We start from the raw sequence: 12,019 nt of genomic DNA on the forward strand, positions 1-12,019 counted from the left end.
GCGTGGAACTGAGATTGCCTTTTGGGCGATTTCTCATGCTACCCATTAGTGGGAAGTACTACAGTCCAGGCGTTCTAGCACGCTTGTCTTTCTGTAATCTTCATTCTGGCATTGAGCCAGCTGAGCCCCAGAGTCAGGCTCCAGGTAAGAATCTTGCAGCAATAAACACAAGATTTTGGCTAGAATGCAAGCTTGTTCCGCCCTACGTCAGCAAAAACGGCCAGAACTTCTGTCACTGTATCAAATTGCTTGGCTGTCTCTCTGCTCCCCTCCTCCAACTCCTTATCTCTATTTTATCTGCCGAAGGGAAATATTCTTCATCGCGTCCTCATTGGTTTCACCAAGCCTCGTATGAGATCAGCTCACTGTCCTCAGTCGATCGGCTTGCTTGACTACCATATCACGGAGTCTCTTCACTTCAATTGTCTCCCAACCACTCCATCACCTTTCACCAGCCTTCCTTCAAATCCTCCCCAGTTTAGACATGTCTGGGCACTATGAGCGAGAAGCCCGAAATAACTGCGTCAACGGGACAAGACCCCAGCGCGGCGACCCAGGTTCAAGACCCCCTTCGCATAGCCATTATACAAGTGACGACGGCGGCGGCGGAGGCCTTCGAGCCTATTCTCGTAATTCTATATCGACCAACAGGCCTTATATCTCAGAGGCAATCCATAGAAGCGCCACTACAGCCGTCCAATACGACGAATCTGATTTACCCCTAGCCGTTCGTGGCGCAAACGCCCTGAGGCTGTCAGCGCCGCTGTGCAACCGTCCACGCTCTATCCCTCAACATGGTTTTGTTGTCACCCGATCACGGTCGCGTTCACGCTCCCGCAGTCCTCTTGGGAAAACGCGCCATGCCATTGACCACACCTTTACTCCATCGTCCTCAGGCATTGGTGTCGGCCTACTAGGCGCCGTTGTTGGTGGCCTGGCTGCACGCGAAGTCTCAGATGTGGCCGTACGCTCACGCACTCGTAAAGAAATGAGTAACGGAACCTACCAAACTATATCACTGCGAGACTCCGAGAAAAGGCGTGTAATATCCACAGCTGTGGGTGCCCTTGTTGGGGGACTTGGAGCAAATGTTTTAGAAAGGCGGCTTGAAGCTGTCCGTGAACAAGACAAAACACAGCAGGAAGCGTGGGAGCGACGGTGGGGAAAGGAAAGCGACCTGCCACATTACGACACCGGCAAATATCACGAACGCAATCATGGCAGAGGAAATTCCCGTGGTAGTCGCTTTGAGGATGGAGACGTAAATTATCAGCATAACGCCTTGGATAATAGACGATGCTTAGGGAGGTTGAAGAGAGAAGAATAAACTCCATACAGAGAGACTGAGTTTGTCAACTAAGAGACTCATGAATAAAGTCCCTTCGAATTATCAGTCGACCAGACAGGAGCATTTTGTTATAATTTTACAGGAACTTTCTTCTCTTGGCTGTGCTCGCAAATTACTCGTTGTCACTTGGTATCTTAGTTATTCGTTACACATTCACATCGTTGCATCAATCGATGTTCAAACTTATAATAGTAAAAACGTTTGTCTTGCAGCCATAACTCCTTTTCAACCCATACTTACATATCTGCTTCGTTAATACTTCAGTAGCTCGTATCAGAGTCAACCTCGTTCAATGAGGCATTGCTTCATGGCTTCCGGGGTCCAGAAATGTTGGCTCACCCGAACAAACGCCTCTCTGAGCTCTAACTGACCTTCTTCCGTGTTATATGACGGATTCCATCGACCAGATGATTCGCCTCTGCGTGCTTCTCTTCCTGTCGCATCAATCGACTCAATTTTCGCGCCGCCCCCCGGGCCCCTTCCTTTCTTTTCCCCAGTAACGGAAACCCGCTTCGTCGCTGATCGCGCATATGATAATAAGTTCTCAGTTGCCGTGCCGAAGCGTTTCCGTGTTAATATCATATTCGTCAGGTATCAGACGCAGTCCGCCGTAAGGATCATCCTGCTCGCTCAAGTCCCTCGACGGTTTCCATTGCCGACTTCCCTGGCCAAGAGTCTTCGTTGTATCGTCGCGGGCTGATTTATCCTGAACAGCCTGCTCTCTTTCTACAATCACCTTGAAGAATTGTGCTATCTCAGCAATTGCTATCTGCTCGGACGTGGAGCACCCAATAGTGTTGCAGAGAGACTGCGAATCCACGAGCTGCTTGGCAATGACGGAGTCGGGCTGACAGAAAGTGCGAATACGCATGGACCGAGCGTTAACCTTCATAGCATGAAGGAGACCTTCAATCTCCAATGGATTGCCTTGGCGGCGACCGAAAAAATGAAATTCGTCAATGTGTAGACGGACAAGATCAAGTTGCGTCTCAAGATCGTAGCGGAAGCCAACTACCCTGGGTCGGCCCTTCTGATTCCACCCGTCCGAGATCTTCTTGAGTTTATCGGGGTTAAGGCGGCCATGGTTCAGTTCATTGGTGATGTAGTTGTGAAGTGCGTTACTGATATGAAACTCGAGCTCGCAGTAAACAAGACTCTGTTCACGAGGATCCAGAGAAATGGTGATCCTTTGCACCTTTCCTTCTCTCTCAATATCTCGCATTCTACGGTGTGGCTTGCCCTCAGTCTGGTTACCAGAGTGTTAGCTGCTTTCTGAGGTAGTACATGATGCAGGAGTTTCTCACCATATCCTTGGCAATTTTCTTGAGGCTGTCGAGGAGACTGGGTTTTTTTGGGGAATTGTCCCTTTTGCTGTCTGGGGTTTTGTTCGGTCTTTCAAGCCATCCTTGCTCACCAATGAGGGTTTTACCGGCGATCTTCTGTGCAGGTAGATCGTAATATGCAAAGTAAGGCCCAAGTGGGGAATACATTTGCCTCGCATCTGTTGTTGGTTGTTTGAGAACACCCAGTCTGCTCTCCGATGGGGATTGCTCTTGAGTGCTTCTTCCAGCACCGGCCATTTCAGGTGCCAAGGTAGGGGCATCCGAGTCCTTCCAGCCGCCATATGATTGCAAAACATCCTTAATGTGTTGCGACATGTTGCTCTGCTGAATCTGCAAGGCTTTTGGATGGTCGTTGGTTTGAGAATACAAAGAGGAACAGTCTGCTTGATCCATAGCTGCTGGAGAAATGTTCTTTGGTGTCATGGGTGCATTGAAAGCCATGCCCCTGGCGTTTTCGACAAGGGCACCGTACTGCTGATGATTCCCTAGGTGAACCGGGGTTGGTGTGGCTTGCCTACGACGCTCTGCAATATTCGATGAGTCCTGTGTTTTATTGGTTGATCGGGGCATTAGCTCTGAGAAAGTCGTAGAATCTGTTTCGTGACCCTTTTGGGCCACCTGACGGGCCATCCGGCTTTCATTAGCGTAGGAAGGAATTCTCCGCTGATCGATGCTTCTATGAGTCTGCGAAGTGACTGGGTCGTGGTTTCGGGCGGGTGCTCCAGTTCTGATAGTTCTGTCGGCCAGGTCTCGGCAGGAAGGCGACTGGCCATGAACAGCAAACCTATCAACTTTAGCTCGATTAAACTTATCGTTTGTATGTCCGTGCTTACACGTCTGTAAGTCTTTCTACCTGGTTTTCTGTGAGATTCAGATTGATCTGAACAGATTTGTTAGGTTTATGTTTCAGAGGCGACGGTGGCCGGCGCTTCTTGGGCGACACGGGAATGAATGTGCCCTGCATAGCAGAGGGCATCATCACAAGGCACTTCCCGTCCTGCTTTTCCGAACCTTGGCTCATTATAGGAAGATCGGTAGACGACGCTGTTGAGACCGTCGTATTTATGTCCCGCGCGTCACGTTGCTGGTTGGTAAGAGAAGACACGGATGGGCGCTCATTAGCTTTTTCGGTTTCGATGAAATTGGCGATTCTCATTCGAAATGAAGCTTGGCCGAAGTTAGGCTCCTCGGTTTGGTTGAGCTGTTCAGGTGAGGAAAGCGGTGTCTGTATTAACGGCCGAGGAAATGGGCCGGCGAGTTCAGGATCCTCGAATTGGTTCGCTCGTAGCTCTGAAACCCAAGCGTCGACTCGCGCTTGATAAGACGTTGGGTCTAAGACAAACAAATCGCTTTTAGTGCCTGCCTTGCAATGCGAAATGGGATGCTGTAAAGAAAGGGTGATTCGGTTTGCTCCCCCTTTCACGCTTTTCGCTTCCTAGCTGGCGAGCGCATTTGTTTACTTACCTCGCTGTGGAAATACAGTGTCAAGGTTGACAGGATCTCTTGTTTGGATCTCTATAGGGCTCGGCGCTCTGTGGAAAGCACCTCGGCCTTGGGCGAGTGAATGAGCCAAAGTCCGCCTATTCCGGAAGGAGCGAGTGAATGGTAGGGAAGGGGAGCAAGGCACCTTCCTTATTCTCTTCACTTGATACGTACCATCAAATACTTCTTTGTCACGTTGTTGCATTCTAACACTATCCTCCCATCTTAACTGTTCCTCAACACGTGCTGAACCGCCACCTGTCTGTGTAGGTCTGTCGTCTAGCTTTGTTTAGCCATAGCAATTATATCAATCCATATGAACCTACAATGGTGATCGTCGGATTGCAAGTTGGTATGAACAAATCTGCCGGGAAGATGTGCCTCAATGGCCTCTTTCAAACTGGCGTTTGATTGAGTTTTTGCTTGGCTGCCGTGTGTCATCGGCTCTTGAAAATTGTTGCATGACGCCGGCGACCTCGGAACACCATCGACGCCTACTTTTGGACCATCAAGAATGAGACCTGACACAGAATGGTCGCTTGGTACATATGCGTAAAATTCCGAAAATGATGGCTGATGTCGCGCTAGATTTTTGTATGGTGAGCACCCAGACCCCTTGGAAGATACTCAGGATGTAGGGAGAAAATACTTGACTTTCTGCTCTCTGATTTCAAGGTTGACCTTGATCCAGAGGATACAAGAGAGTGAGGCATCTTTTCCGACTGATCGTTTGAAGCCATCTTGCTTGACCAGGACGGCCGCCTGATATCACAAAGGGTGGGCTTCTGCTTCGTGATAGTCAGCTCTCTGGCTTTCCCGAACATGCCTTCAGTAGCAGATTTCAGGACTTCGTCATCACTTAGAGGGCTACAAGAGTGAAGTTGGCCCGAGTCAGCGGCTTTTGTCGATTGAATTGGGCTGCGAAGTAGGCCGAGCGATGGATCAAGCCTTAGCCTGTGGGTCTGGAATTCGAAGATGCTGGCAGGGTGTATCCTTGGATGCTTTGCAACCGCCCATCGACAGCTGGGAACACCAAGCTTGCTACCAGCGCTGGAATTGCCGATGAAATCCTGCTTTTTCTTCAAACCATGCCTAGGAGACCTAGTGGCATGAAATTTCGACCGTAAATTTGTTGGCGCTTGCGATCCGCTGACCTTAGTGGCAACCCCGCATTGGCTGTGCAATACACTCTGGGAGCACACACGATCCGCCTCAGATGGTCTAAGGCCATTTTCATTTTCCGCAGAGCCATCAAGCCCAAACCAGTTGCTGTTGGGCCGAAGACGACGCTGCTCTCCGCTCTTAGCCGAGGCGTGCGTAGTTTTCGGAAGCCTTCCAACACCAGCACATATAGCATGGACACTGAGGTTTTGTGAACTGTGTGCTGGCTTACGGGTATTCAAGCCAAACCAATCGCTACTTACTTGGAGTTTCGGGCTTCTTGCTGAAGTACGGGGATCGACATCGACTTGATGGCGGGTGCCCGTAGGTCCGTGGGAGATCAGCCTGCTGTTTGCACGGATGGTTGCAGTGGAAGGGTCTAAGAAAGTGTAGCGATAATCCAGACCGCCATCGAACCCAAGCTGAGGTGTGAATGGGCCACGAAACTCCTAGGATGGGCCCATGAGACCTTTCTCTGCAGCTTCAATCAACAACTTCTTCGCTTTTATGTCAGCCGTGGGCATAAGTTTGTGAGATAATGACGGTGGTAAGGGCACACTGTCGGATATTAAAGAGAATTTCCTGGCAAAAATGGCGTGCGGTGATATGCAGCCGTTGGGTAGTGGAACAGGCTCGTGATCGGCAGAGTCCTGACTTGATAGGATGGCGTTGAGATCCAGTGTGTCAGCAAATAAGCTACAATGTCTGGTAGCTGACGACCGTCTTTCGAAACTAGGCGTCTTCAGAGCGACAGGCCTTCTGAAAATGCGTAAAGCACCTGATTTTCCAATCTTCAGAGCCCTGGATTGGCTCACGTTGGTGTCCACAATGTCGTTATGAGTACTTGGACCCGCACTCTGAGCTGACGATGCGATCGGAACGACTTCCTCCTTGAGGAATCTTCCTACCTGGCCGACTCCGATATCCCATTGCATTTCATGCATCTCTTTGGGGTTTGGACTGCGAAAAGCGCATGTACCACCCTCACGTGTAGAAACGTACATAGTATGATCGATCATCCAGGCTTTGCGACTGCGTACACAACTTGGTTCGTTTGAGCTGGTCCGAAGCGTGAGATGGTGATCCGATAATCTAGTAGGATAACGGTTTGTATGGTTTTGTCGCCACTGTATGAGACTGAGTGTCGGTCGCACTGATGTAGTAATTGTAGACATGTGAGGTATATGAGGTAATTCGAAATTGGACTGGACAAGAACGGTCAGTCCTAAGTTCGCATATTTCTGGCTTATTCACTTACATGTCGATTGAGATGGTCGTGTTTCCATCGTTGAAACTCGGCACCTGGATCATCTGAATGGTGACAGTCTATTTCGATTAACTCATAGAGCACACCACCAGCAAGATCTAGGTTTTCGTCTCCAAGATGCTCACGCAGAATCAAGAAGACCTACAGGAGCATGTCAGCCGTAAGGCATCAAACATATATCTATATGTAGGCATGATCCAAAGTAAAAGGCATGCACTTACTAGCTGGACACCGTCACAATATTGATAGTTGCGGGGAATGTGCGCACAATATCTGACAAGAACGTTGCGGCACTCTGCGGAGTCGTTCAGTTGTTGTAATTGTAACCTTCTCGGGACAAGCGATAACCAACTTACTTTCTTCATCATAACCATTCCTACACAACGTGTCTTGGACACGGAGACTTGCCATGCACGTGAGGTTTTGTCGCCGGTCATTTTGCCCGCGTTCAAATACAGTTGGCGTGGATTCAACCCAAGTATGGAGGCTTAGGCGGCTTCGCATCTTGCGTGGAAGTATGTTGGGTCTTACGAGCAGGGCCTGGCAATAAAAGGAGATGTTTCAAGAAGGAAATCTAGGCGACGAAATGAAACAAGACAAGATGTCATACTCCAGATTAAAGAGACTTGATTGGTATTCAGTGATGCCAGCTCCCATGCCTCCACTTTCTGTGGAGGAAAAGGATAAACAATGATGAATCCGGAGATGCTGAAAAGAAAGGACAATCAGGGGAGCCAGAATAAATTTGTCACAAGGCATAGGAGAGGAAGTGTCGAAGGAGAAACAGCTGGTGCGGACTTCCTTGAGGGACTCGCTTCTGTCTTCAGGTTGCCCAAACAGGACGATATCTTACCTGTTGGTTGGTAAGGCACATCAAGCCACCTGCCTTCCTCTTTGCTACTTGGAAATACATGTGATGAATTGAAGGTTCTTCCACAAAGAAGCAGGGGCTTTCTTGAGTGTTTCTTTCCATGTTTGGATGGCATGCCTCACTTTGTTTCCGGTAAAATGCCCCGAAGCACTGATCCTCGACTGACGTGAAGGAATCGAATAAAAGAACTTGGGGATTAGGCTGGGCCAGTCACTTAACCAACCAACCAACACGGGAAAAACCCCAATATGTCAGAAAGAACAAGACTCGACTAATGAGGAAACTGGAACAAAGATGGATTGCCTGACGGACTCGGACTCTGTATGACCATGCCGACGACCGAGCACCAGCCGTTTGAATAAGAGATATGACGCTTTGAGGACAGCTACCTGTCTTTGCTAAGGCCCGTGTGCTCCGGAAGCCAGACGGTGCGGTCCTGACAGCTAGCCTTCGTATTTCTGATCAGAGTGGACATCATGCCGGGTAAATCCCGTGTAGGCGAGGTGGCTAGCGTTATTGGGGACCTTCCAGGCCCAGTGCACAATATTCTACAATCTTAGCGCCACGCCAGGATACCTTGGGCTCAATAAGGGTACGACAAAAAAAAAAAGCGTGCCACTGGAGGGTAAGTAACCTGAAAAGGGATTTGCGTCGGCCAGCACAGCGTAAAGCGGTAGTGACGGCATGCGTGGGAGAGTGTGCTTTACTCTGGCTTAGTGCATGGTGAAGGTTGAAAATTCCGAGATAATTGTTGTCAGGTTTCTGTGCGGCTCCGTCTCATATGGCCTGGCTGGGTAGCAAGAGGAAACTGTGCCAAAGGGGGTGGTGGCTGATCCGCACCTCTTGGAATGCGACGCCACAACCCCTGATGACTACGGAAGACTACGTAATATTGGTTGTCCTGTAGAGCCTGGGTACACCAGTCACGTGCTATCGGAAAAACTGACTGCTTATGTAAGTGGTGACAAGCCATGTCATGAACGCTGGGCTTTCTGGTGACCAGTCAGCCCCCTACCAATGTCAGTGACCGGAAACCCATCACTCGTGTCCGTCCTCAATAATGTACAATAATTCTCATCATTTCGGGGTGCAGCACATTCCCCGCACTTGCCCTTCTCCAACTTCTAAGAACTCCACGAAGATACCCACTATTATATCCTGACCAATTGTAAAGTTGCTTCCCCCGGCTATGAATACGGCACCTCTCACTGTTTGAACGAAGAGAAAAGTACTACGTACCTGATCACAAAGGCACGGCCCCACGACCGACTTGCCGACTCGACTTCCCGAGTCCCGTTCGTGCTGCCTTTGGGCAGGGATTAGCACCAAGCCAAAGCAACAGAGACACAGCAAATCTCATTACCCCCAAAGAGCCACCCCGCCTCTTTCCCCATGACGTGCCCCTACAGTATCCATATCTACGGATCAAGTGAACGGCATGTCCTTCACACAGCACAAAATATGCACCTGGACTGCCTTAGTGTGGGGCACTGGAGTTCCCGGCCTGTCTTGCCGTCCCCGTCCTGCTTACCGATAGTGTTTGCCGGGCGAGCAACAGCGAGGTATCTCGTCCCCTCGAATCAGTCGCACTGGTTCCAGATCTCCCCGCTGTCCATTACATCCCAGCTGTGTACCAAATTAGAAATTTGCCAGCTAGTCGGTTATCGTATATAACCTGCTGCGTCTGGCTCAGTAGCTTACTCCCATAACCACCTCTATGGTTTTTTTTCTCTGTCACGCCTTTTGACATTGTTCCTGTCCACTTGCGCAGTGTCAGAGTTCCGAGGCCACCACAACTTCTCTGCGCTGTGTTTCGCTATTCACTGACCATCCCTGGACTGTGACTGGAGCCCATAACTGTTTGAAGCACAAAATGGAGACGCAACCTGATCGCCAGTCGGGCTCATCAGTTTATGACATTGGTAAGATCTTTACCATATCTCCTTACCTCCAGTTTACTGACCATGGTTGTAGTCATTGTCGGAGCTGGGCCTGTGGGACTCATGCTGTCCACCTGCCTGGCTAGATGGGGTTACAGGATCAAACACATTGATAACCGAGCTGAGCCAACGCCAACCGGAAGAGCAGACGGCATCCAGCCACGGTCGTTGGACTTGCTTCGTAACATGGGACTTAAGTCAGCCATTATGGCTCATAAGCCAGCCAGAGTCTACGAAGTAGCATTTTGGGACCCCCTCCAGGACGGCAACGGGATTGCCAGGACCGGAACCTGGGCTAGCTGCCCCAGTTTCATTGATGCTAGGTACCCCTTTACGACTCTCTTGCATCAAGGCCACATCGAGCGAGTTTTCATCTCCGATCTCAATAAGAACGGTGTCCAAATCCAACGTCCTTGGACCATCACCGGATTCACCTCGGATGAAGCCGAGAACCCCGAGTACCCTGTAGAAGTCTGCCTAGAGCACGTAGATGGAACTGCCCAGGAGACTTTGCGCGCCAAGTATCTTTTCGGTGGCGAAGGCGCTCGTTCATTCATTAGGAATCAACTGCAGATTGGCATCAAGCACAAGGACCCCATCTCCCATGTGTGGGGCGTTATGGACGGCGTAGTCAAGACTGATTTCCCGGATATCAAGGCAAGTACACAGCTACAATATAAAGAGGTGAACTTACTGACCGTAAATCAGATGAAATGCACTATCCACAGCAAGCATGGATCTATTATGGTTATTCCGCGAGAGGATAATATGGTCCGCTTGTACATCCAGATAGCGTCTTCGACAGACCCCGATTGGAATCCCCGGAAGACGGCAACGGAAGAAGAAGTTCAGGAATCTGCAAAGCGGATTCTTCAGCCATACAGCATTGAATGGGAGAGAGTGGAGTGGTACTCAGTCTACCCTATTGGACAAGGGATTTCGGATCGTTATACTTTGGACCATCGCGTGTTCCTAGGAGGGGACGCATGCCACACCCACAGCGTAAGTCGATTCATAAAAACTCCTTTGGGAATATCTCGCTCACTTACGAAACATAGCCCAAAGCTGGTCAGGGCATGAACACAGCGTTTCTCGACGCCCAAAACTTAGCTTGGAAGATTCATGCTGTAGAGGCTGGCTTCGCACATCGTGACATCCTTGAAACATACGAGGCTGAGCGTAGAGACGTCGCTGAGACGCTGCTCAACTTCGACAACAAATATGCCGCACTATTTTCAAAAAGACCACCAGCCGCAAGCGAGGTCGAGGCAGCTTCTGAAAAGAACACCGAGAAGGACCTAGAAAACGAGTTCATTCGGACGTTCAAGGAGTCGTGTGAATTTACGAGCGGCTATGGTGTAGCGTACAAAGCCAATGCTTTGAATTGGTCCGAGGCACACCCAGCTAAATCGCCTCTGATACACCCGGAAGGAACAAAACTTCGCACAGGGCGACTCTTCATTAATGCTGACGTAACAAGGGTTGTCGATGCCAATGTTGTTCACTTGGAGCAAGAGATTCCCCTGAACGGCTCGTTCCGCATCTTTGTTTTTGCCGGGAAGCCTTCAGCCACAAGAGTGGCCCTCAGAGATTTCGCGAGCCATCTCAACAGCAAGCGGTCATTTTACGCTGCATATCTCAGAGATGACGTGAAAAGTGTTTCACACCATGAAAAGCACAACCCCCACAGCTTATTTTTTACTATTTGTACCATTTTTGCGGTCAACAGGAGCAGCATTGAGATCTCCCGCGACGTTCCAGAGGTGCTAGGACGATATCGTGAACACGTGTATGCAGATGACAGATGGGACCGCCGTGTCCTTGATGCGAAGGCTGCTGCACATGCCAAGATGGGTTTGGACGAAGAGAAGGGCGGTATTGTTGTTGTGCGTCCTGATGGATATGTTGGAGTGGTTGTCAAGCTGGTGGAAGGTAGTGGTACTGTGGATGCGCTGAATGAGTATTTCGGTACTTTTTGCACAAAGAAACTGGGGGAGACACTGGCGCAACTATAACCGGTACAGCATCGCCGACGGAATGATATCCAGTCTTCCCTTTATTTTGCATATTATTAGTTTTGTTCGTGTGTAATTACACCTGTTCTTGAATTGGTTTGGATGTATGTAGTTGAAGAAGCCACGAAGAGGTGTAGGTTGAGCTAGGTGTTCGGGTGGTTTCTTGATAGTTTAAAAAGCTGAACCTTTAGCAATTTTCTCTCTCGAAGCCCGGTTTCCTTCATATAACAAGACTCTAAGCTATAAATTTCAAATTAGCAAAGACTTGCTCAGATCACGAGACGATGTGATGTGAAATACTAGATAGGCGTTGGGAGTTGAAGGGCGGTAACTGTGGGACCTGTTCAGGTGCGTTGAGCGCCTTACCGCATTCTGAAAGGCCCGCAGCAATCCTTGCTCCTCCAATCAGAACTGCAGGGGGGATGTTCATCACTGCCTTTAAACACTAATTTAACCAATAGTGTTGTTGTCCCACGAAGGGCCTGTGGATTCTGTATGCTCTCAAGGCACATGGTACTTATGCCATTCGATTACTAGTATTTCCTGAGCTATCCAAAAACCGAAGTGCATTCAACCATCTCTTTTGCTCTGC

The 12,019-nt window shown here is 49.5% G+C and overlaps 4 protein-coding genes across 4 annotated transcripts; 2 read left to right on the forward strand and 2 right to left on the reverse strand.

Annotated features, from left to right (window-relative positions):
• Positions 1-484: 484 nt before the first annotated feature.
• Positions 485-1,327, forward strand: CTRU02_203587 (uncharacterized protein; the record flags this gene model as incomplete). Its single annotated transcript, XM_036722164.1, has 1 exon — positions 485-1,327. The coding sequence occupies one exon, from the start codon at positions 485-487 to the stop codon at positions 1,325-1,327; it is 843 nt and encodes a 280-aa protein (XP_036585770.1).
• A 565-nt stretch (positions 1,328-1,892) lies between these two features.
• Positions 1,893-5,638, reverse strand: CTRU02_203588 (uncharacterized protein; the record flags this gene model as incomplete). The annotated part of the gene is made up of 8 exons (XM_036722165.2): positions 1,893-2,594; positions 2,653-3,475; positions 3,525-4,023; positions 4,156-4,242; positions 4,348-4,452; positions 4,500-4,757; positions 4,823-5,535; positions 5,598-5,638. The coding sequence occupies 8 exons, from the start codon at positions 5,636-5,638 to the stop codon at positions 1,893-1,895; spliced, it is 3,228 nt and encodes a 1,075-aa protein (XP_036585771.2).
• Positions 5,639-5,783: 145 nt separating this feature from the next.
• CTRU02_203589 (uncharacterized protein) lies at positions 5,784-7,105 on the reverse strand (the record flags this gene model as incomplete). Its single annotated transcript, XM_036722166.1, has 4 exons — positions 5,784-6,539; positions 6,593-6,742; positions 6,823-6,896; positions 6,958-7,105. 4 exons carry the CDS (start codon positions 7,103-7,105, stop codon positions 5,784-5,786), a joined length of 1,128 nt encoding a protein of 375 aa, XP_036585772.1.
• A 2,240-nt stretch (positions 7,106-9,345) lies between these two features.
• CTRU02_203590 (Phenol 2-monooxygenase 1) lies at positions 9,346-11,427 on the forward strand (the record flags this gene model as incomplete). Its single annotated transcript, XM_036722167.1, has 4 exons — positions 9,346-9,394; positions 9,447-10,069; positions 10,121-10,414; positions 10,471-11,427. The coding sequence occupies 4 exons, from the start codon at positions 9,346-9,348 to the stop codon at positions 11,425-11,427; spliced, it is 1,923 nt and encodes a 640-aa protein (XP_036585773.1).
• Between the last annotated feature and the right edge of the window lie 592 nt (positions 11,428-12,019).

The sequence above is a fragment of the Colletotrichum truncatum genome, assembly GCF_014235925.2.
Source record: "Colletotrichum truncatum strain CMES1059 chromosome Unknown Contig_0002, whole genome shotgun sequence".
NCBI lineage: Eukaryota > Fungi > Ascomycota > Sordariomycetes > Glomerellales > Glomerellaceae > Colletotrichum > Colletotrichum truncatum.